The 27,087-nt window shown below is 36.1% G+C and overlaps 1 protein-coding gene across 1 annotated transcript in view; it reads right to left on the reverse strand.

The window, feature by feature from the left end:
* PIBF1 (progesterone immunomodulatory binding factor 1) overlaps positions 1-27,087 on the reverse strand; it is a 180,699-nt gene that overhangs the window by 110,100 nt on the left and 43,512 nt on the right. Inside the window, exons 8-10 of the mRNA XM_019738176.3 lie at positions 26,899-27,080; positions 25,598-25,723; positions 11,782-11,880 (exon numbers count right to left, since the gene is read on the reverse strand). Of these exons, the coding sequence (XP_019593735.2) occupies positions 11,782-11,880; positions 25,598-25,723; positions 26,899-27,080 (407 nt within the window). The remainder of the gene's footprint in view (positions 1-11,781; positions 11,881-25,597; positions 25,724-26,898; positions 27,081-27,087) is intronic.

The raw sequence follows: 27,087 nt of genomic DNA on the forward strand, positions 1-27,087 counted from the left end.
TTCTGGGGGAGTTAGTCATATGGGCGAAAACTCAGCTCAGACTAAAATTTTCATCCCAACCCCTCAGGTTTTAAATAACTTCCATTCATCTCATGGGACAGCAAGTCTTTTTTTCTGCCCATTTATCTGTTTTGCAGCTACTCAGTTTGTTTTTTTCTCATACCCTGTCACTCTTGGTTGAGAATCTCAATCACATGAAAGAAAAAGGCTCTCTTCAAGCCTGGCATGCCTGCAGATACGTGATGGAGGAAGAGCTTGAAATCTCCAGCCTTTATTCCTTCACGTTAGGACTAAGCTGTCTAATAAAACAACCTCTAGCCACAATTAGCTATTTAAATTTAATTACAGTAAAATTTAAAAAATTTAGTTTCTCACTGATACTAGCTAAATTTCAAGTGCCCAATGTGGCTGGTGGCTTTTATGTTGTTGGACAGGGCAGATACAGAATCTCTCCATCACTGCAGAAAGTTCTAAGGGAGAGTGCTACCTTCAGGGATGGGATTCTGGTGGAGCACTTCACAACTTCCCCTACATACTACGTACCCGACTGCACTCAATCAGCTGAATTACAGAGCACTCCTGCCACACTTTCTTACATGTTGATACCGGTTACGCTGTATCAAATCAATAGTCTTTGAAATTGATGATACCATATTGAGGTCTTCCTTAGTATCCAATGGAGATGGGAGTTTCTTCACTATTTTATTTTTATTTATATAGTATGTGCACAGAGAATGTCATAAAAATGCTCTTACAGGGCCGGCCCAGTGGCTCAGGCGGTTAGAGCTCCATGCTCCTAACTCGGAAGGCGTGGTTCGATTCCCACATGGGTCAGTGAGCTCTCAACCACAAGGTTACCGGTTCAACTCTTCGAGTCCCGCAAGGGATGGTGGGCTCTGCCCCCTGCAACTAAGATTGAACATGGCACCTTGAGCTGAGCTGCCTCATGGATGGCTCAGTTGGTTGGAGCGTGGGCTCTCAACCACAAAGTTGCCAGTTCAATTCCTCGAGTCCTGCAAGGGATGGTTGGCAGCGCCCCCTGCAACTAAGATTGAAGACAGTACCTTGAGCTTTGAGCTGAGCTTCCGCTGAGCTCCCGGATGGCTCAGTTGGTTGGAGCACGTCCTCTCAACCACAACGTTGCCGGTTTGACTCCCGCAAGGGATGGTGGGCTGTGCCCCCTGCAACTAGAAAATGGCAACTGGACCTGGAGCTGAGCTGCGCCCTCCACAACTAAGACTGAAAGGACAACAACTTGAAGCTGAATGGCACCCTCCACAACTAAGATTGAAAGGACAACAACTTGACTTGGAAAAAAGGCCTGGAAGTACACACTGTTCCCCAATAAAGTCCTGTTCCCCTTCCCCAATAAAAATCTTAAAAAAGAAAAAAATGCTCTTACAAAATCTACATCTTTACATGTCCTCCGTCAACTTAACATTTCAGAGTTCACTTTAAAGACAAATTCATCTTTAAACCATAAGTCAGTTTCCCATCCTATGATTTTATTTGAAACTAGCTAACTTACAGTTACCCTTGTTAATGGCTAGGAATGGCAGGAGAGATATCAAAATGGAGTAGTGACAGGTACAAGGTGCTCAGTTTATTCATGTTATTAACTGAAGAAAAGTGTGTTTCAAGTGTGAACTTACAAAAGAATTACCCATTGGGCTCACTGTCATATTTAGGTCTAACCAATCTGATTTAACTAATGATTGGTTAAAATTAAGCAAAAGCCTGAAAACACTTAATCAGTAATGTCCGTCTAGGTTCGTTCACTAACGAACACTTTGAAAGTGATATTTCAATTGCTTCCAATACATCAATTAGTTATTAATTTCACATTTATCCATGTGTCGATAAGGATATTTTTAATCCTGATAAAATGCTTTCTTGTAATTGGAATACCCTGTGTCACTGGCATTCTCTAGCATTTCTAGTAAATATCCTCCAAAAGATAAGTAAAAGTACTTTGTCAAGACTTAATAGTTAACTAATGGTGGTCTGGTTTTCACCATTTCCTTTTCTAAATCCTCACTATCTGTTTAATAATATGTTTTAGTTCATGTTGGGCTGCATTCAAGTTCACTGGTGTATTGTTTCTGGCATCTTTCCTCTTGAACCTTTTAGAGTATACAGACATTTGCTTATTTCCAGATTTCTGGAACTTTGTCTGATAACAACGTTTGAACAAAACAACCAACACTTCAAGTTCTTTCAAACCTCAGGGTACGAAGGTTTAGAGAAGAGGCTTACACCTTCTTTGAGACTCCTGGTTAAGGCACCTAGGAGGGCAGAGTGATAGACAGTAACAACTAGCATTTCTTTAGTACTTATTGTTTACAAAGTGTCTTCAAAGGCTGTTGTAGTGTTCTCCAAACACATATTTAGGGGGAAAAATATATCAGGATCATTTGGGGAGCTTTGTAGGAAGTACAAATTCCTGGGCTCCCTCTACAGAGATCCTTATTTACTAGGAGTAGAGGAAGGCAAAGGAATGTCTTTAAACAAACAAACAAACTTTCCAGGTGACTAAAATTCATCTAGATTTGGGAACCACTGATGTAGTGAAATGAGGAAGAGTCCTGAGCACTCTTTTCAACATTCAAACTGCCTCCACAATAGAAAATTATAAAGTTAAAATTAATATGGAAAACTCTAATTAACTAACATTGATAAATATTTATTGAGAATCACTTACAGTAAAGACACTGAATAGAGGCCTTACTAGAAAAGCATAGATGGGAAAGAGAAAGTCTCTGACTTCAAAAAACCAATACTTCAGAGAGAGAGAGAGACTTGTAAATAATCACATCATTACAATAAAATGCTAGAAAACAGAGCCTTCAGTATTTCTGAAGGGACTTTAGGTTTCAAGAAGTTGTAACTGTTGAGTTCAGTCTTACCACATGAATGGACATCTACCTAGTAGATAAATGGTGAGATCCACGAGCAAGGGGAGGCGCAAGGTCATTCTTTGCAAAGAACACTATTAAGGGTTGAGAGAAAGCACCACACGCTTAAGAAAACTGCCAGTGATCATTCTGTCTGGAGTATATGGGTCAGAGTCAAAAGAAAGATCTCAGTCTGGAAAGACAGGCAAGGAGTCTACGAATGACCTTCAATGCTAAGCTGTGCAGTCTGAATGCCACTCTGTTGAATGACATGATCCGAGTTCTCAGTTTCTGAACAATTACTTTGGAGGAGTGAGTGATGAAAAGAGAGGACTGAACAGAAGACAGAGAGTTCAGAGACTATGATACATAGTACAGGCAAGAGAAAATAAAGGCTTGACTAAAGCAGTGGCACCTGGGATTAAAATGAGGGAAATGATGAGATATATTTAGAAATTAGAATCAACATGTCATGGCTTAGCTTTAGTGCCAGAGAGGCCGTTCTTGACTATCACGGTACATCTTACCCAAGCCATTATTCTTCCTTACACAACCTAGTTAAGAGCCATCACCAAAACATATAATTATGATATAATTATACACCAAACTGTTTGTGTGTTTATATATTTTCTGTCTCTCTCAACTAACTCTCAGCAGAGTCACTTTCCAGTGTATTTACTAATGTGTCTCACAGCAACTGGCACACGGTAGGTTACCAGCAATTATTTATTGGTTGAATAAATGGGCAGGGGGGTGAGGAGGAAAAGGCAGTTGTGAATTACCAACATTCTTGTTCAAGTGCCTGGGCAAGTGGTGATGTTAGTCAGAATGCAGAACTACAGGAGGATGAACAGGTCTGGGCAAGAGGATTAACTGAGTGGGGAGAGACAGAGAGACCAATTAAGAGGCACTGTACCCAGTTACAACACGACACCAGTCAAGTCATGAGAGGCTGATCCAGGAGATGGCAACAGGGGGGAAGGGTCTTTTAGAAATACTACTGCGGCAGAATGCATACAAATTGACAAGTGATTAGACACAGGAGCAATGGGAAAGGGCTGTTATTCTGAAGATTCAAACAGAAATAGCTTAAAAACAGTGGTACGGTTGATGGACATGAAGTCAGCTGAAGTAACTTTTTGTTTTGGTAGGGGTGAATGTGGGAGGAAACAAAGTTTGTTTCACAAAGACAGCCATACAAAAATATCAATAGAGTAGCTGGAAATCTCAGTTTCTAAGACCCAAGGAGTTTAAGAACATTACTGGTCATTTTCTAAAGTAACAGTTGAAGATGAGTAGAAGACGTGTGCCTAAGAAGAATATATATATCTATCACACACATACATACACACAGGACCAAATGTCATGGAAACAAAATAGAAAACATTGAAGAACTGTTCAAGAGTGAAGGAGACTAAAAAGGCATGATAACTAAAAATAATGTGTGATTCTGGTCTGGATCTTGTGCTAGAATAAAAATTGTTATAAAAAGACATTATTGGGGGGCCGGCCCGGTGGCTCAGGTGGTTAGAGCTCCATGCTCCTAACTCCGAAGGCTGCCGGTTTGATTCCCACATGGGCCAGTGGGCTCTCAACCACAAGGTTGCCAGTTCAATCCCTCGAGTCCCACAAGGGATGGTGGGCTCCGCCCCCTGCAACTAAGATTGAACAGGGCACCTTGAGCTGAGCTGCTGCTGAGCCCCTGGATGGCTCAGTTGGTTGGAGTGCGTCCTCTCAACCACAAGGTTGCAGGTTTGACTCCCGCAAGGGAGGTGGGCTGTGCCCCCTGCAACTAGAAAACGGCAACTGGACCTGGAGCTGAGCTGCGCCCTCCACAACTAAGATTGAAAGGACAACAACTTGACTTGGAAAAAAAGGCCTGGAAGTACACACTCTTCCCCAATAAAGTCCTGTTCCCCTTCCCCAATAAAATCTTTTAAAAAAAGGACATTATTGGGACAAATGACAAAAGTGGGTAAAAGTACTGCTATCGGTGTTGTCCTTTATTTGAAAATGTACTGTGGTTATGTAAGAGAATATTCTTTTTCCTAAGAAATAAACTGTGAAGAGGTAAAAGTAAATGGTTCATTCACTAAACTATTGAGAAAAAAATAGTGTGTGTGTGTGTGTAGGGAGGAAGGGAAGAAAGGAGAGAGGGAGACAGAATAAGAATAAAACAAATATACCAAATGTTAAAAAGGGTGAACGTGAGTAAAAGATGTATGTACAGAACTTCTTTGTATCATTCTTGTAGCTCTTGTGCACATACGAAATTATTTGAAATAAGAAGTTAAAAAAGAATATGGACCAAGATAGAATGCTGGAACACAGCCTTGATTTTATAAGGTAAGAAGTGAACTGATCCTTTGAGAGTGACAGCCATTCAGAGTTACTCAGGACTGAGGAGAGAAGAGGTTCACGTCAGTATGTATGGAAAGAGCATTTCTCTACGACAAACTGTTCTATTTATACTACAAAATATGCACAACATATGCTGATAATTCTAGTGCATTTCTGTATAAAGATATTCTCCCCCACAGAATTTCAGGTTAACAACATTAGCATCCATCATTAAGTCTCCTGATACAGAATAAATATGCTTTCTGACCACAGAAGCCCCAGTACTTCTTTAAGGAAAAGCACTCATGAAACAATATCCAATTGCTCTCTCTTTCTCTCTGTGTATTATTACTTGCTGCACAAAAGACATTCAAGATACATGTTATTTTGAGATGGAGGAGAACAGGTGTATCACTTTAGAACCAGTACCATTCTTGCCCAATCATAAGCAATAAAGTATCCATGAATGGGTAAAGGACTCCCGGGGCCATTGTTTCTGGTGGGACAAGGAATTTCAAACCAGACCAATATCTAATAAAGAGAAAGGAAGATAGAAGAGAGGTGGCATAAAATAACATCTATACACTGTGACCCAAATATGGGAGTTTACCAGTTCGTTTCAGAGCCTGACTGATGTCTATACTGAAAAGAAACAGCTACTTTTCATCTCAGCAATAAATTTCTTAATGCTTTCACATATACTGTATTATTATTAATTCCAAAGCCTTTAATGAGGAAAGGAGTAGAATCACTTGTGGTAACTTAGAAAGTAATGAGTACAGCTTGACATAACAATCCTATAAAAGTGAGCAAATAAATATATATCAGATGGAGCAGCAGCAGCAGCTTAAAAACCAAGAGAAAATTTTAGAGCAACATGGGCCTAGACTACTCAACATAAACAAAGCAAACCTATGGAAAAATTGAACATTATAAAGAATGAGAGAAATCAAATAACATAGAAAAGATAATTTTATAAACTCTATAAAATCATTACAGTGGCCCATTGAGAATATTTTGCAAACTATGAAAAACAATTCAGATATTACAAATTTCATCTAAAACGTACAAATTTATTGTATATTCTTTCATAAAGAAGTATGACAAAAGAATAACTTAACATAGGATTGCGAATTAGGAATTTCTGCATTCAAATAACAATTATGATGTGAATTCCTGTATGTAAGCATGAAATCTAAGAAAAATATGAAAAAAGTTATCACAGAGTTAAATAAAAACGTTTGAGTACCATACTATAGCTTTTATTTTAAATCTCAACATCCTTTATTCCATTAAGTTTATTCTGCAAATGATACTGACTTGCCTGCTGAAGCCAGGAGCAGATTAAAAGACAGATAAAGCAAAAACAATACAAAACTATGAGAAAAGGAAGACTAAAGTCATGTTAGAACTGTTCTATTCTTGGGGATAAAGCACTGAATTGAAATTTAGGACAGCTGGCTTCTATTAAAGATTTAAACTAGCCCAGTATGACTTAAAAATTACTTATCTATTCACCTTTTACTGTTGTCCTCTACAATTAAAAAATGAGAACAAAATCCTATTATTATAATCAGAAGTTGCAGGGATTGAAAACAGTTTCAAGCAATAATGATATAAAAATACTTATAGACTGAAAACTATTTGAAATATATTTCAAAATAGGAAATACATATTTTAAAACAGTTAAAATAATCATAAATGAAAAAAATACTATTAAAATTAATTTCAGATTGCAAGCTTGAGATTCATATATAGGCCTCTCACGTAGGCTCCCACAGATCTAACAGTATATTCGACTTATTTTACTATTCACACCGATTGAGTTTAAAAATTTTCCCCTTTTGGGTTGGCCCGGTGGCTCAGGCGGTTGGAGCTCTGTGCTTCTAACTCCGAAGGCTGTTGGTTAGATTCTCACATGGGCCAGAGAGCTCTCAATGATTGTCATTGTTCAATTCTTTGAGTCCCGCAAGGGATGGTGGGCTGCACCCCCTGCAACTAAGATTGAACAGGCACCTTGAGGGGAGCTGCTTCCTGGATGGCTCAGTTGGTTGGAGTGCGTCCGTTCAACCCCCGCAAGGGATGGTGGGCTGTGCCCCCTGCAACTAGCAACGGCAACCGGACCTGGAGCTGAGCTGCGCCCTCCACAACTAAGACTGAAAGGACAACAACTTGACTTGGAAAAAAAAAAGTCCTGGAAGTACACCCTGTTCCCCAATAAAGTCCTGTTCCTCTTCCCCAATAAAATCTTAAAAAAAAAAAAAAAATTTTCCCCTTTTCACAGAAAGAATCCTCACAGTGCATGCAGAGATTCCAAGCAACAGAACATGACGTAGTGACTGTTCATGTTCATTAAAGCTGGGTACTTGTTACATATTAAATAAATTACTGAACTTGAATGGGGAGATGCCTGAGAAAAGTCCATTCCTTTGTAGAAAATTAAAGTCCTTGAGTAAAAAGCACTTTTCATTCATGTTTGAAGGTGGCACACTACATACTTACATTTCTCTTTATAATAACACAGGTTGTTTATAATCATTACATGAGGCATTTGATAAAGACAAACGTTTAACATAAATGAAAAAGATGAGACTAATTATACCTGATTAGGAAATTGTCTATAGGCATATCTGAGGCTTTATTTAAGCACAATCTACGTAAAGATTCAAACATATTTGTTTATTCCGATCATGATACCAAGGAAGCAGAATCACATATTTGAGTATTAAAAACTTAACCTCTGAATAATAAAAATATTTGTCTTTGGGTTTCACTACATTCAAAACTACACATGATATTCCCAAAACATGTGAGTTCACATACTCCTAGACAATTTATACGCAAAAGAATTTTAGTGGATATTAAAAAGTATATAGTGTCCTTTTCCAATAGTCCTTAGCAGGTTTTTATTTTGAAAAAAACAAAGATTACAGAGATTTAAAAAATAATACTCTCAAAAATAGGATGGGTTCACCATTCCTTCTCCATGGTACCTTAGCCAGCGTATTAACTCTTTTGAGCTGTTGTCACAGATAATGTCAGAATCAACAGGGACTTCAACCTCACCGAGCTACCCACGGATGCTTCAATTCTCAGAAACACATTCCTACTGAATGCTTGGCCTAAATACTTCTACTGATGGAGAATAATGTACTATTAGGTTGGTGCAAAAGTAATTGCGATTTAAAAGGTTAAAAATTTTTTTTACAAAAACTGCAATTACTTTTGCACCAACCTAACACATGCCAAGGCATTTTGGAAAGCCCCGTTAGAAAGTTTATCCTTACTCTTTCTTGTAATGTTTACCCAGTGATCCCAATTCTACTACTTTAAGTCTTACCAAGTGAGAAAACCAGCTTGTTCACGTAAGAACCTTCCAAATATTTGTAGACAGTTATAATCTAGCATTATTAGGACATTTTTGAATCTTTCTAGTTTAGTTCATTTTCCTTTTAAGACCTTGGGTTTAAAGTTTGGGTTTAGATCCCAGTATGATTCTATAGATAAGGTAATCACTGACAACATTCTAGATATAACTTCCATTACTGTAGGATAATATCTCCATATTGAAATCTTCCAAGTTCTTTTCCCATTTCAATTCTAAGCACTTATTTTCACATTTGAATTCAATTTCAATTCAATTATACTAACAACACAGGTTTTCTGGACCTGAGTGTATGATCTTATATTTATTCATTAAATTTCATTCAGCTCATTAATTCTGCCCGAAAATATCTATGTGGTCTTCATTCTGTAATTCAATTTCTTTGTTATTCTTCTCTTATATAAAATTTGTAATGTAAGCTTTTTCATTTTTACCCAAATCACTGACAAAAATGTAGAAATATAGTACTAAATGTAGTAATATAATACTACAAAGTATTATCACGGCCATTATAAACCTACCTCTTCATTATTAATGATTCTCTAAAAACATTTGGGGAAAGCCCTTCAACAGCTACCAAAATCCATTTACCTAACCTTGAAATATGCTCATATATTCCCCATCATCCCCCAAAATGAACTTTGGATAGATGCAAGTTATAATGTGAAAATGTAATTATAAAAATTCATATGGAAGAGTAAAGGTACAAGAATAGCCACAGCGATTCTGAAAAAGAATTTTAGATTCAGTTTAAGTTTCAATAAAAAGTCTTTTAAATTTTTGACATGAATTGTATTGAATTTATAGATCAATTAAAGAAGAATTAAATTGTGGGACTATCTAGAATCCAGTTTTTTTGTCATTTAGCAACATTATAGCCTTAAGGGGGAGGATTTTCCCCTTTATTTGTCTATATTAAAGCTAAAAAGATAGATAAGTACCTTTAACTGTTTCAAGCAATTTGTTAAAACCCACACTTGAGTTTTAGATTCCCAGATGTTATTCTCATTCATTCATTCATTCATTCATTCATTCATTCAATAAATGCTGAGTCCTGTAACTGCTTTTAAAGGTGTGAGCATTAGCTCTATTTGTTGCTCATAGGTTACTTCTAGTGTGTCTAGAAACACTTTCTTTTTCTCCTTCTTTGTCTTGATTTTAAAACTATCACAAGTATTTAGGGTTGACTGAAATTCAGGCTCTGAATAAGCAAGGTTTTACTCTCACCTCAAGGGATTAAGAATAAAGTTCTCATCTGGCAGTTTAAGAATGAGCTGTTCCAGTTTTGATATTCTAGTGGAATATTCAATATTCTAGTGGAAATTATTTGGAACAATATCAATTTTTGAACAGCAAAAATTCAGTTAGTAAAGCTTAATAACAAAAATAATTGAGCAAATTATTTTATAGTACTAGCAAACATTTGTACAATCTTAGTAAACACTGATATAGTACTACTTATGTGCCAAATACTGTTCTATGTCCTTTAGAAACATTAAATGACTGAATTCTCAGTAATTCATAAGATAGTTTTAAATACTAACATATCCCATGGCGTTTAGGATAAATACCAGTCTCTCGACAAGTAGATAAAAAGAATTTTAGGTGTCAAGAGTTTAGAACATTACAGAGCTTAGTATAAATATAAAGTAGCCAATTTTAAGGTTACGTTTACTATTCTCTTCTCTTCAAATTCACACACACAAAAAACAATGCTAGCAAGTTATGAAATTCTGCCTGGTTTTCTAGCAAAAATTTTATGCTTTCTTTCAAAGCTTGTTAATTTGTTCATAAATATTATTTAATAGTGACTAACTGTATCACGTTGAAAAAAACATCAACAAAAAGCCAAGTAAATCTTTAGGGGAAATCATATAGATTTATAAATAGAAAGGTTATACATATTACTTGTAAAAGATAATTTAAAGATAGGTTGTAACAGCAGTGCAATAAAAACAGTTGATTTATAAATTTTATCTTATATTAAGATCTTTGAAATTAGACATACACTATAGGAAACAATTCTTCAGTATTACATTTAGTAAAATTCCTCCTTGGGTTAAGTTTGTAAAGTTGATATGCATTGAGAAGTATAACAATTTGAGCCATTTTAAAAGATTTTGACATTCTAAAGGATTAACAATAGGTTAGTTATGTGAAGAGTTGTCTTTGTTTTTGTTTCACATATTGCTTAAATCACAAATTAATGTGCAAGTGTTCATTTAACAGTTGAAAGAGCCACTGGACTTATTTTCAAAGTTTATCAGTATACTACCACAGAAACTTTTCTGTCTGAAATTATTTCAAAATAAAAAGTTAACAAAAAGGATAACCACGGTTTAGTCTTAATGTAGTCTAACCACTGAAAATTCAGTGTTCAATGAGGTAATATTTACCTTACTATTCATCATCTCTTTAACTAGGCTATTAAATATCCTTTTCTATTGTCATTCTCTCTCTTCCCCTCCCTCCTACACACAGGAAGCAGAACATATATATATTTACAAAAATGAACTAGGGTGTGTACAATGGTACAACCACTTTGGAATTAAGTTTGGCAGGTTCTTTTAGAGTAAAACATTCATCTACCCTATGATTAGCAATTCCATTCCTAGGTATTTATCCAAAAGAAATAAAAACACATGCCCACAAAAAGACATGTATAAAAAATGTTCATAACAACTTTATTCATGATACCTCCAAACTGGAAACAACTTAAATGTCTATCAACAGGTGAATGAATTAACAAACTGTGATACATTCATAGCAATAGTAAACAATGTACTACTGATACAAAAACAAAATAGATGAAACACGCAACGTTGAGTAAAAGAAGCTAGACATGAAAGAGTACATGTACATACTGTACAATTCCATTCATTTTCAGTCCAGGAAGAGCAAAACTAAACTATGGTGACAGAAATCAGAAAGTGTTTGCCTCCTGACTGAGCTTGACAAACACCGTATTAGGAAACACTCTAGGATGATTAATTGTTCTATATCATGTTTCAAGATATGAAATAATTACGCATTACAAAAATAATGCATGTATACTATACGGCAATTGAAAATTGTATTTTATTAAAAATATATTTTCTGAAGGAAAAAGTAACAAGAACAAAAACTGAAGAGTTTTAACATTTCTATTTTCAGGATGCTTACCTGTCTAAGAGCTGATTATGCTTTTCCAAAGCATCCTTTTCAGCCATCACTGCTCGGTCCCTTTCAGCCACAGCATTATCCTTTGCTTCTCGGAGATGTCTAATATTTAAACATACATACATTCAGTTATTCCAAGTACGTAAGTATCCATCTTTTAAAGATTCATAAATGAGCTTGCTTGGAGTTGGATTATCTGTTATTAAAGATCTCCTAGAAGATGACAATTCAAATTGGACATGCATTTGCCTGGCTTGCGGAGTTTGTCTTAGCAGCACGCAGCAGTGTGGGTGCGAACATGGTCTACCTCTAAAGGTCATGTCACCTTTCTACATGTGGGTTGAAGGTAGGCTAAACAGTAACTTATTTAGTACCATAATCGAATGAGGCAGGTATAATTACTCACATATTACCCAAAGGAAAACTGAGGCTTTGAGATGTTAATCAATGTTCTATAAAACACTTTAAGTGAAGGATATAATAGAGAGATCACAAGTATCAAAATGGAAATGAAGTTTGGGATATGAGTGCGAAAACAACTGAAGTGGTGGACGGGGGATCTCATTTGTGGAGAAAGGAAAGGGAAGGAAACACAGAAGGACTGCCAGATTAGGAGAAAGTAGAAGGGACAAAGTACATGAAGTCCTGATGAGATGACAAACACATTATGTGGAAGTTGTACAACCAAGATGGAAGACTATAGATTTCTGTTGGAGAATGGTGATTTGGAGGTAGAATAGTACTTTCAGTGATAGAATTTTAGCTGATACTAAGATCTAGCATGTGACCACTGGATAGCTTAATGAAGTACAGCTGATATGAAGGTCAATATTCATGTAGGGCTCAGGAAGTATGAGGCTAGAGTATTAGATAAATCACTCACAGTGCTGATAGCAGGAATTAAAATCGACAGAAAGATACAGATAGTGACAGTTAAGAGGAATGTCCAAAGGGTAAAAGGTAACACCAGTGAGGAATTAGATGATACAGCCAGACAGAGCCTTCAAAGATCAAATCTTGTTTGCTTTTTAATCAAAGTGGAAGTTTGGATCAAGAAAAATACCAACCGTAAGCTTCTATCAGGGTCAATTTTTTCAAAAATTCTATTCCGTAAGAGTTACAACATAAATAAAGACAGAGTGTAACAAATGATTTTGCTCACTTAATCCCTAGACATCTCTCATGTTGTATTTTCTAACCTATTTTATGGCTGAGTAAACTGACGTTTAGCGAGCTTAAGTACCTAGCCCCAAGTCTCATGGCCTGACTGTTAAAGCCATACTTTGAGCCCAGCTATGTCCTACTTCAAAGAGAGTTTTTTTTTTAAAACCATATCACCCTATCTCCCATTAAGAACTGGATGGGATATTGGAATGTGGTTTTTACCATTCATGGAGAATGTCAGCAGGAAGTCATGAAAATCCACATAGTTGGAATAAGTCTACCTAGTAACTATTAGTAGAAAAGTTTAGTGGCCATACTTGCTGTGCCAGTGCTCCATGCCATCTTTTGCACAGTGCAAAAAGATGCAACAAACTTAAAATTGAAAACATGTCAACCAATAGAGATTCATCAGTGAAATTGATTATGAGCCAGAAATAAAATAATTTCAAAGGAACTAGAGTACAGATAATTCTTATTAAAAAGAAAATAACTTCTGTATACTATTATCAAAGTGGAAGTACATATCATAAAATATCACAAATAGCATGTCATTTTCTGATATCATCCTGATTGCAATGACCTTCAAAAAATATTCTATTATTGAACTAACTGAAAAATGAAAACTCACTTTTATAGATAGAATAAAATTCTGAAGTATATTATACATTTACATATTCTTCCTTCCTAAATGACCTCTATGTTTCAGTCAGTAAATCACCACAAATTGATTGCAATTTTCATTTCTCAAATATAGCCTCATCATTCTGTAAGTTATTTCAGTAGCAAAATTCCAGGTAGATCACATTTACAATACTGATTAATCATGAATGCTTAGATGGTAGATGGAGAAGCTTCAGTCTCTAACAATATTTTCTTTGCTGCACTAATAGGCATTAGAAATAAAAACAAGTTGCAAATGAATTAAATAAAACCCAGATTAAACTAACACTAGAGCTTACGAGATAAGGTATAATAAGAGGGTACTACCCCATCTGACACCGTCCATAGCTATTACAATACCACTGACTATATTCTTTATGTTGTATTTTACATCTTATAACTACACATATTTTTAATACATTTTAGTTGACATTCAATATTATATTATTTCAGGTGTACAGTGTAGAGGTTAGGCATTTATATAATTTATGAAGTGATCCCTCTGGAAAGTCTAGCACCCATCTGACACTATAGTTTTAACAACAGTATTGATTATATTCCCCATACTGTATTTCACATGCCTGCCGATGACTACCGATTTTTTTGTGTAATTACCAATTTGTACTTCCTAATCCCTTCACCTTTCTCATCCATCCCCCACCCCCTTCCATCTGGCAACCATCCGTTTGTTCTCTGTATCTATGAGTCTATTTCTATTTTGTTTGTTTATTCTGTTCTTTAGATCCCACATATAAGTGAGATCGTATAGTATTTGTCTTTCTCAGTCTATTTTGCTTAGCATAATACTCCCTAGGTCCACCCATATTGTTGCAAACGGTAAGATTTCATTCTTTTTTGTGGCTGAGAAATACTCCATTGTATGAATGTATCACAATTTTTTTATCCAATCGTCTATTGATGAGCATTTCACTTGTTCCCATATCTTGGCTATTGTGAATAGTGCTGCAGTGAACACGCGTGCATATATCTTTTCAAATTAGTGTTTGGATTTTTTGGATAAACACCCAGGAGTGGAATTGATGGGTCATAGGGTAGCTCTATTTTTAATATTTTGAGGAACCTCCAAACCATTTTCCATAGTGGCTGCACCAATTTGGAATCCCACCAGTAGTGCACAAGGGTTCCCTTTTCTCCACATCCTCGCCAGCACTTGCTGTTTGTGCTGATTATTTATAATTGGAGGAAGAGAGATGAGTGAATGAAGAAAAGACATGAAAGTTGGACCTAGGACAAATAAGTAGAGGCAATTTCAAGAGAAAACTGCAATGAATGGGAGAAAGTGCTAAAAACCCAGGCCTCTATCAAGAGGTCCTCTCATAGGTGTTTGCTGGTAAGATGATGTGTAATTATCAGGTACCACACCTTCCACGGCCCCACCCACAACCTGCATATTTCAGTAAGCAGCAGCATACTTCCTTTAATATTATCAATTGTCTTTTAATGTTTCAAATTAAGTCTGAGAAAGAAACTGAGAACTATTTTTCCACTGACAATAGTAATAATAGCAAACAGAGTGCTGACCACATGTTAGGAACCATTCTAGGCCCTTGATGTATAACAACTCTTTTATTATTTATAACAATATTAAACATTAAAATAATATATAATAACTTAATCTTCACAGCAACCCCACAAAGTGTAGGTTGTATCATTACCTCCATTTTACAAAGGAAAAGACTGAAACAGAGAAATTCAGTATTTGCCTAAGGTCACATAACAAGTGAGTGATGGAGCCCCAATGTGACCCCAAACCGCCTGGTTCTAGAATCATGCTCTTCAGCACATTATGCTGCCTCTCTTAAGATTTCCTTTGTTTCACAGAAGTTTTCTCCTTGGGAAATTCTGTCATTATGAGATTTATATTATACGATGATCTCAGAGTACAAATAGATGTTAAATCAAAAATAATCCTTAAAAGAACTGTATATATATTATACACTTGTTTTTATGGACCATGCTCTTTCAAACAGACTGGTTTGATAAAACACCAGAAGTACTGTATTCCAGCCACAGATAAAACCATAACTGCCATATAACTAATAAATTATCCATTTTTAAATATTAAGTGCAGTAGAAAAAGTTAACAAAATACAATTAAATAGTAGGAATTCAAATGTTCTTCAAAAGACAAACATGAAAAACTGACAGACACTGTAGCATGTGCAAGCTAAAGAAGCTAGTTTTGAAAGTCCAAACTGAATATATATAATACATATAATAAAATGTAATTAAATATATGACTATATCTATATATAATCTAATAACAGAAACTGTTATTGGGAACTGGCCATCTGGACATTATAACAAGTATTTTACAAATACAAAAATTCAAACATTTCATCCTTAAAAATGCTTTTAGGTAGCTGGCATTTGATTCCAAAACTGTTTTTCATGATTCTTTTATATTGTTTCCTACAAACTCTATTCCCCCATATACACATGCTTATCTTTCCCATCCATCCTATAATTGCGTGTGGGAGGTGAACGGAGAGGAAAGATGCCAGAAAACAGAAAAGAAATCTTATCAATCTTATATAAAATGCAAAAGGAAAGCGAGTATGCTAGTATTATAACTAGTGTCCAAATAATGTATTTTTCAACTTGAGGCACTTTTTTACAGTGGGAGAGGGTGCTCTTAATAATCATGCCAGAGAAACAGGCACAAACCAGAACTTTCATGAACAAACAATGGGGAAATATCGTCACTTAAATTATAACATTCAAACAAGAAACTTACAGAGTTAAGTTCTTAATTATTTCTCTATGAAAAGGACTTTAATATTACAATAAAATTGATGTATTTCATGCGCAATCTAGTGTATCTGTGCAGAGATGACTCCTAAATTTACACTTCAAAAGTAGTAAGAAAAATGTTCAAAGAAGAAGGAACACTTTAGGAACCATTGAAATTCTAACAGGAACAAATCAGAGTTTGGCAATGCCAGGAGCATGTCTTAGCCTGAATAAACATCACTAATTCCTCAGAATTTGAAATTTACCAGGAATAAATAGTGAAAAATACGTAGCTGTCAGAAGAGCTCAACGGGTACAACTAAGCAACCCATTCTCCTTCTGCCTCCACGTAAAATATTTTCGGTTAATAAAAGTGAATATATTTTTCCAGTTGGAACAAAAAGGAATGAAATAGGCTGTTTATATGACAAGCTTATTTACAGGGAAAACATGTGAATTAATCACTTCTACCTTCAGATTTTCTTCCTGGACAAAACAGAAAACTACTCATTTCCATACCAGGTGCTTTTGTTTTTAAGACGGCGCAAAACAGAAGGGCTGCAGTGGATTACCTGCTATTATATAATCAATGACCAATAATCTTTCCTTTAATCAACTTAGATAATTGAAAAGTGAATGAATAGGACATAAAAATAAAGAGCAAAGTGTAAATTTTACTTAGCACAATTTCTTGGGGAAAGTTATGCGTTTTAAGAGTAGAGCTTTTTGAAATTACTATTGACTGAACATGCTATAATTTGTCATCCTTTTATTTTAGTTGTTGCCCAAGCAGATTAGTTTTTTTTTCATTTTACAGATGTGGAAACTTTTGCTAAAAGTAGATAAATATATAATCCAAACCATGGTTTAAAATATTATGAAACATTTAAGCACCAAAATAAAAAACACATGTTTAAAATCCATTAATGTATTGATATTTAAAAAGTAGCTGCTAGAACAAAACGTAATATATTAAAATGAAACGAGATGAACCTGGTGGATGGTTAACGGAGTGACTACGTATTACATCAGTCACCATGCTTGCTCCTCATGAAACCTATCTCATTACAAATCTTTGTGTAGGTTTTCATCTAAACCATTAGCCACCCGATTTCTCAAAAGTAGGACCTATTTATTCTTTCATTTAACAGATTGGGCACTTACTATGGACCAGACATTGGTACATGGAAGCCAGCACTGAACAACAGATGAAAATCCCTATTCACATGGAAATTACACTCTAGTAGAAAAGAATCCACAAGTATTTTAGCAGGTCCTAAGTGTTCCAGAAAAAAATAAGGCAGTGGGCAGCAAGGGTCAGGGGGTGATGGGAGATGTCACAACTTTAAATAGGGTGGTCAGGAAAGACATCAGAGAGCAGGTGACATTGAAGACTTGGAGAAAGTAAGGAACAGGGCTCCAGGGTATCCAAGAGAGCAGGGTAAGCAGTGGGAACTGTAAATACAAAGGACCTGAGGGGGGGAATGTTTACCTCATAGCTAAGGACCAAGAGGCAGTGTGACTAAGCAAGTGACTAGAATGGAGGAGTAAAACGAGGATGGGGTGACTGGGAGCAGATCAGGTAGCATCACCGTCCATTTGAATCATTTGCTGTTTTACTAAGATGGGGAACCTTTTAATTCGAGCAGAGGACACAATTTGACCTACCATTTAACAGCAACCGTGCTGAGAATAGACTGGTGAGGGCATGGAAGGAAACTGGGGGACCACTTAGGAGGCTCTGCAGTAATTCAGGTAAGAGATCATGGTATCTTGGACCAAGGTAGTATCTGTGAGATGGTAAGAGATCATAAATTTTGAAGACACAACCAAAGGGATCTGCTGATAGAATATGGAATGTGAAAGAGAGAGAAGAGGTTGAAGACGGCTTCAGATTTTTGGTCTAAGTGGGTAGATCAGGGATGCCTTTACCTGAGCTGGGTCAGAATGAAGGCAGAGAAGGGCTGGAGGGGCAGAAGTCTGCTTCTGGACACATTAAATTTCAGATACTTAGTAGATAACCAAGCAGCTGCAAAAGATGTCAAGGATATGAGGAGGACTAGCAAAGGGAGTGAGTAGTGCCCAGACTCTCTCTAGTCAGTAGAGGAAAGGGAAAAATCAAAGTGTGGTATCCTGGAAACGAGGGAAAGAATGTGCTTCCACGAGTATGGAATGATCAACTGTATTAAGTATTGCTGATACGTCCAGTAAGATGAGAACTGAGAACCTGACCACTAGACTTTTGGCAGCATGAAGGTCTCTGGGGGCTTATAAGAACAGCTTTGTTGCAGTAGCACAGGGTGGTGGTGGTGGGGGGGGAAGCTTGATAGCAAAATTTTTTAAATGGGGGGTGAAGAATGAGTGTATACAATTCTGTAGGAATTTGGCCACAAAGGGGAATAAAGAAATGGGGCAGTAACTTGAGGGGGAAGTGGAGATAAAAGGCTCTTTAAAGATGGGAGGAATAACATGCACATAGTTGGGAATTATCTGGTAGAAAGGGGAAAACTGCCTGCTGATGGAGGAGACAAAGGGGAGAACTGCCGGAGCTGTGTCCTCGAGCAGGAGACGGGGAGGGGCTCTGGCTACAAGTGGAGAGTCTGGGCCTTAAGAGATCAGTGGCAGAGGGTAGGAAGGTTCTGCCAAAAACTTATACCATTTTATAGAAAAATAAAGGCTTCTCTACTAATTTCCAAAATTACAAATGCTTTTATGTAGTTCTGATGATCTATACTCCGCCCACAAGTGTGGAATAGGGTTTGCAAATTCTTTTACGAGAACTAAAGAATTATAAATAAATTACAGTTTTGATATGATTTGTTTTGTCAATTTTCATAGCTCTCATTAGTAAAATGGGAATCTGCACTGCACTGTAGAGTCAGATGTATCTAGTTTAACCAAGTAAGTCTGCAGTCAGGCAAATCACACCCTCTCAATTTCCTCATTTGTAAAATGAGAATACTATACTACAACCTCAAAAAAATGTCCCATTTAATTCTTTCTAAAATGTATGGTAAGTGTTGAGTACGAACGACACTTGATGCATAATTGGTATTCAAGAAATAGCAAAAAAGTCTAAATGAAAAATATGACAGTATTCTTTTAGAGAATGATAATTAGGGCAACGCTTTACATGATTTCTTATTACATAAAAAGAAAATGATAATATCTGTAAGAGTACCCTGGAGGGACTTCAGCAGCTCAAGGTCCCTTCTAGCACTCTGACGGCTGAGGGAAGTAACTTCTGGGGTACAGTATAATACAGAAACATTTCTAGTGATAAACTATGTGATTTTAGACAAGTACTTTGGGGCTTGGTTGGAGCTTCCATATCTGTAAAAGGTCAGAAATTAATTATCTTCCTTTCTAAATCCTATCTGAAACCCTGAGTTAATGGCCATGCCTGACGGTCTGTATCTCAGAGGCCAGAGAAGGAGAAAAGTCGAAGTCGTTCCTGATGTCCACTTCCTGTTAATCACCAGGTCTTGCCAATTTTACTACCGAAATATTCTTTAATCCACTCCACACTGAAACCGCAATTTAAAAAAATTACATCATGTCACTCTCCTATAAAACTACCAAAATGCTTCCACTGACAACAGGCCTTTTACAATCTGACCCTAGCCTACTTTACCAGCCTCCGTTACCACCCTACGAACTGTACAATACAGGCAAAGCCAAGTCTCTACATAACCTGAACTCACCGGGCTTCTTATCTGGAACACCCTATAAACCTTGCAATACTCAAATACTATTAATTAAGCAGTGAACACATGTGGTAATCACTTACAGACATAAAGAATATAGTAAACAAAAGATAGCTAACAATAAAATTTAATTTTATTGAACAGATATTGAGTTATACTTTCAGAATAATCCAACTGAAAAGACAAAGTAAAATATTCTCAGATTTTTCCATAAAAAACTTATAAAAATTATCCAGATATCTAGTAAGATATGAAAGTTGGTTTGTTTTTTTAAGCACTAATGAGGACATACACGTTTTGAGTGATGAATGGAGCCTCTGTACACTAGTTCCAATTCACCTATTGTAATGCATTACGTATTCACATACTCAACTAACTTTTGTAAATAAACTTACGTTCACAGGTCAAAGGTGTTTTTGTTATCACTCCAGGATTCTACACAAATTTCAAGTTATGTCATTAAACTTTCTTCTTGAGTACTTTTGGAAGATGATAAATTGTGGTCAAGATGGTTTTAATTGAAATGGTGGGAAAATAAAATCCCTAAAGCAATACGAATCGTTACACTTAAAAGCATATTTTCCATCTCCTTTTCCCCACTGCCTTCCCCTTTTTAAATAACTATAAAGCAATTTGAATTTCCATATTTCGTTCAGCATCAAGAGCATAATGAGCACCTCTAACAAATGCATCCTTATCTTTTTTGCAGTATCACTATGAGAGTAGTTCTTTCTGTGTTTACAATAATGAGATTACCCAAGGTAAAGGTAGTTTTACTTCCTGGAAAAACTTAAATAACAAGCTGAATTTATCTCCCCTTACTTTATTATCTCACAGTACTAACTAGGAACAAGTAAGTTAGCTATTTTATGCAGAAATTAAGATCCAAAATGGCATGCAGACGCTTTTGGTCTACATTGTGTCATTTAAGAAAAATGGTTTAAATGGAGATTAATACTTGAGAATAATTACGTATTTTGTAATAGTGCCTTTTAACGATGATAAACAATTTCATAATGTTATCAGTTGACTTTTTTATAATGCTCATTTTACTTAAATTGTCAACACAATGGCTAAAATAATTTTTAAGTATTGCACATACGCAAAAGGTATCAAAATAACTATCATTTCTATATGTATCTTTATAATTTATAATATACCTTTCACATATATTATCTCATTTAAACCTTACAGGTCACCCTGTGAAGTAGTTTTATTAGCTGATTTTGTGTAAGAGAAAATTAAGCTTCAGGGATATTAAGTGATATATTCACACAGCTAATAAATGGTAGAGCCATTTAGGTTTAGTCTTCTGCTCCAAATCTCTTTCATAATATACTCCCAATTTTCCTCCAAATGTGTGACAGGGTCTATACATTTCAGTCATATAATATCTACTAACCAAGAAGTTATTTATAAAACAAATCTCACCACCAGAGTAAGTTACACTCATTATTTCTCACTACTCCAAACTGGCATTTTAAAGTAAATGAAAAAGTACAGAAACAGACAAGAAATCTAAATCACAGACTGAGCCAAAGCATACACACACGTTATAATCTCAACTACAGTAGTCCTTCCTCATGCGTGGTTTCAGTTACTTGCAGTCAACCATCGTCCGAAAATATTACACGGAAAATTCCAGGAATAAACAATTCATAAGTTTTAAATTGCGTGCCTTTCTAAGTAGCATGATGAAATCTCATGCTGTCCCGCCTGCTCCATTCGGCCTGGATATGACTCATCCCTTTGTCCAGGGTCTCGGAGCTGCATACACTCCCTGCCCGTTAGTCACTTAGTAGCCCTCTCAGTTATCAGATCCATTGCCAAGTGTTCCAGGGGCCCTTATTTTACTTAATAATGGCCCCAAAGAGCAAGAGTGGTGATGCTGGTAAAGATACGCCAAAGAGAAGCTGTAAAGTACTTCCTTTAAGTGAAAAGGTGTGTACGTACAGGAAAAACATAGTGTACACAGGGTTTGGTAGGATCCACAGTTTCAGGCATCTACTGAGGGTCATGGCAAGTATCCCATGGATAAGGGGTTCTACTGCACAGTATTTCTGATGTACGCAAATACCCAAGTTCTTTCTTTGCTTATCTCTGCCTTTTCTCAAGACTTTATCTTTTCTACTCTCTTCCTCTTCCCTCTCAACCCCTTAACTTCACAAACTACTGGCATGACTGACTGCAGGGACAGATACTGAGATCAGATGCCACGAGTTTCATCTTTCTTTTCTCCATCTGAGAGAAAATAAAAGGCGCTCTTTCTTAATATCCTCCAATATATAGAAAGCAAACCAAAGGCAAAGCATTTCTCTAATCTTACCTTTTTTCTTCTAAAAATATTTATTGGGGAAGAGGTAAAGAGACTAAATACAAATACTTCATCCATTTAATTCATATTGTAACAGCGAACTTGGATAAAATACAAGTAATTGACACACACTTACACATCGAAGTCCAGAGCAAGTGATTAATTTGTTCAGACATAAACATATCTAAAAGCGTAAATTTGTGTTTTCTGAGTTGTATAGTTTACAACAAGGAATACTAAGATCCTTTCCTTAATTATTTTAAGTTGCAAGATTTCAAAAGAAATAATTTACAATTTATTTTAAACTTGTGAAAGACTAATAGGATATAATTGTTAACTACAGTTAAATTCGGCCAGAATAAGGAAACTGTGATTCAAAAAGATTCAGTCACATAAAATACAGAGTTGGATTTATTGTGAAGTTAATAAAATGATAAAAACGAGCTTATACAACTAGCTGGCCAGGAGTTCCTGTGCAATTCAAAGCCATTCGGCCCAGGCTGCAGTTTGGCACCACCTGGTGGCAACTGTCCATTCTAGCTTCACAATCCATGGGTCATTCCGGGCCCTGTGGCCGCTGGCTGGGGCTTCCAGGACAGCAGCACTAATCCCAGGATCTCCTGATCAGGTGCTATCCATTTTGACGTAGGTATGGAGGTGGAATAACAAAAGGGAAAAGAAACCTGCTTTCAGATTCCCAGCTTCCAGAAATGGTTCTGTTGGCTGTTTCCCAACCTACCTCTACCAACCATCTTAGAGAATCAGGGCTGATTTATCTAAATTTATGTTACCATGGGATGCATTTTAAAGGATTTTTAAAAATTAACAGCAGCAGCAATAATAAAAACTAAAACATCAGGAAATTCTCAAAATACATACCAAAATTTATGTGTCTATGTGGATTGTTTGAAAATAACCATGCATGTTATTACAAAATTTTAAGGTTATTGAGTTGGAGGATAAAAGCCTATAAAATCCATAACAGAACTGAGCCACAGGACTAAAAGTACGTTATTTGTAAAACAGAAATAATATCACCTATGCCGTAGGACTATCTTATGTCCAGATCTTTCTCCTGAGATTTAGAACCTTATATAGTCAACTTTTCTCTTTGCATATCTAAGACACTTCAAATGAAACTAAGTTAAATGTACCATGTATTCTGATTAAAGCCTTGTCTTTTTCTAAGGCATCATCATCCATGTAGCTCCCCAATCAGGAAACCTAGTGATGATGAATAGTAACTAGACTTTTGGGGGGTGATCACTTTGCAGTGCATACAGATGTCCAATTATAATGTTGTACACCTGAAACTTATATAATTATAAGGGAAGGACAGAAAGAGGGAGGAAGGAAGGACCTACTGATATCCTTAACTTCTTATCACTCCTCAATCCAGACTAGTCACTGATTCCTGTTGATTCTACCTCCTGTACATTTTTCCAATCTGGACCATTTCTCTCCATCCCTACTGCTACTAACCCAATTCCATCATCACTTCTCATTTTGATAATGGAAACACCCTCTAAAAGTGGTCTGCCTATAGCCTTATACTCCTCCAATCTATTCTCCACGTGGCAGAGTGATCTTGTTATATAAAATCAGATCATATCACGCATATTCTTAAAAGTTTTCAGTCGTTACCCACTGGTCTTATTTAATAGTCCAAATGCATGATTGGGACTTGTTTCCTCTTCTATTTCATCTCTTACAACTCCCTGTCTCTCAGTCTACACTCTAGCCCAACTGAATTATTTTCACGGTTTGTTAAAAAAAACTTCATTTTTGTCTTGCCTTCAAAGTTTTTATACATGCTGCGTATTCATTCCCCCAATTTCGTTCCCTCTTGTAACTCACAGTCTTACTCTTGTCATCATGTTAGCATGGGTATTTCTCCCTCCATGAAGTCTTCCCTGATTCCTCCCAAAGCTGCATTGGATACACCTTCAGTCTATATGGCCTCATCCTGTGTATCCGGCTATTTTCTCCAATGTCATCATACTTACCAGTTTTCCTTTGTCTTTATCCTCCATTAGACGACCAGCTTTGTGAAGGCAGAGGCCACCACTGTATCTATGGCATCTATCATGTCATGTATCTGGCACATGCTAGGTCCCAATAAATATTTGCTAAATACATGACTTTATTGCTCTGAGAGTTCAAATGTAAACCTCTCTAACATCAACCGTAGCCTGATTTTAAGTCTTGCTTGTTGGCAAAGATTAAAATATCATACACTCAAATTAGTGCTGATAAACTAATTTGACAATTAAGACAATTTACAAATAATTTCCCACTAAAATATAAACTTTCAAAAGCCATATGAACTATAATGATGGTGTGTATTAATAAAAATAACTGTTATTGAAATAAGAAGCATTTACTTTCCCCTACCACTGCCAATCACTAAGGGAACCTAACATATTCTGATCTGAAAGTAACTGCATGAATAAAAGTAATCCTTCTTCAAGATTATCTTACATGATGTCTTCAAGGCCAGCAGCTAAATGAGGCATATGAAATATTTCATATTATTATACTAGTTTTTTAAAATCTCCTGGAGATTTGAGATATGGTTACAGGAAACTACTGGTATCTGTTAGTAGTCTAATTTCCCATCTCTGTCCTCAATCTGAACTGAAGTAAATGTGGAAACACAAGTTATCAGGGTAATAAAGGGATAATGGGAATACCAGAGTAAAAAGGCCTATGGTTCTAAACTCGGTTGTAAGCCAGTTATCAAAGACCTTAGAACTTTAATGTTCCATTATATTTAGATTTATGACAAATTTAATGTATTAAAAAACACATTATGGGGCCGGTCCGGTGGCTCAGGCGGTTAGAGCTCCATGCTCCTAACGCCAAAGGCTGCCGGTCTGATTTCCACATGGGCCAGTGAGCTCTCAATCACAAGGCTGCTGGTTCGACTCTTCGACTCCCGCAAGGGACGGTGGGCTGCACCCCCTGCAACTAACAACGGCAACTGGACCTGGAGCTGAGCTGCACCCTCCACAACTAAGATTGAAAGGACAATAACTTGACTTGGAAAAAATCCTGGAAGTACACACTGTTCCCCAATAAAGTCCTGTTCCCCTTCCCCAATAAAAAACAAACAAACAAAACGAATACATTATATCACAGAAATAAATCTTAGTGTTGATAAAACTATAAACTTCAAATAAAGAGAAATAAAGCATCACACAAATTTCCTACTTTTTACCTGTTTTCCCGTTCATACATTTCCCTAGAGGCACTTCGAAGTTGATCAATTTCTTGATTAGTTTTTAATTTGATTCGTTCCAGTTCATCACATAGTTTATTTTCATATTCTGTTTTATAATGGTCTCTGAAAGGAGTCAAAAGTAATAGCATGAATTTTTTTTTTTTGCGAAAGAAATAGGTTTTTGGCCTTCATGTAAGATTTTAATATCTTATGTCAAACATACTCTAAATGCAATGTTACTTAAAAAACATAGCTATTAGATATAAAGTTTTATGATTCCTAAAAATACTGTTCCAAACTAGTTCCATCTAAGACTCCTTTTTTAAACATATTGTCCTTCAGGCTTGATTACTACATAAAATGTCAGTTAACTCAGGCTGAATAATTATTCATCTTCAAAAATATTTTACCAATAGTTTTTAATGCATGTGGTCAGAGACTTGAAAACTGATGCAAGTAGAATGTCCTTCATTTAGAAATATAATCTGGTTTGGTGCAGGCTGACAGACAAATAATATTTTTTTAAAAAAGACTCATTGACTCTATAAAACCTTTCCTTCTAAGCACAATAACCATAGCCATTCTGATGTCTCAGCAAAGTCACAAAGCACTACGGAAGGTATTAGCAGGAGCATTAACTGATGAAAAATACCACAGGCTAGGGAAAAAGTTGTGAATGTGTGAAGTCTTAAAGGATAAAATTTAGAATTGGCTTTAGTTTTTTGATGTGCTGCTAAAAATAGGTAACTCAAGGATTATAAGGGCTACTAGTATAAAGAAATTCAAATAGTTTATACATCTAGTTGAAGAGAGAAGACAAGATTGAAATGCAGGAGTCTGATTCCAGAGCCTGCATCTTAAAACAATATGCAGTACTGTCTCATTCTTCTTTTATGTTTCACACAGTTAGGGAAAGTGCAGCTTAGTTAAGCTCCGCATGACTAGATTACATTTTCTTGGAAAAGATACTTCTATAGATATACTTACATACTTTCTTTCAGAAATACTTACACAGAAATCTTAGTCATAGGGAACTTAAAGTTACATTGCAAGAAAAAATATACAGTCATACGTATATGTCCTTACCTGAAAGAAATAGGCTTTTGGTTGTTGGAAAAACCACAATGTTCCTTAAGAAAGAAATCAACTAGAATATCTTATATAGAAACAAAATGAACTATTATTTTATCATCTTATACACATTAAAAATAACACTTTTCTTCCCCAAAGCCAAGCCTTCCTTCAAAGAAATTGGTGTGAATCTCTATCTCTTTATATGGAGAATGATGCAAACTTGCCTGGATGTTACGTATTTTTCATACATCTCTTCTCTAGCCCTTTTGGTTTCCTCAAGTTGAGCTTGAAGCCTTTCAAGGCGATCCTCTTCATGGGCACAGCGAACACTAAGCTCCATGTTTTGGCGGTTGAGATATTCTTTATCCTTTTGCAGTAAAGTAACAGTCTGCTCTAAGGTGGTCACCTGCACG

Source organism: Rhinolophus sinicus, chromosome 16 (genome assembly GCF_057876585.1).
Source record: "Rhinolophus sinicus isolate RSI-liver-muscle chromosome 16, RSI-T2T, whole genome shotgun sequence".
In the NCBI taxonomy this organism is placed as follows: Eukaryota; Metazoa; Chordata; class Mammalia; order Chiroptera; family Rhinolophidae; genus Rhinolophus; species Rhinolophus sinicus.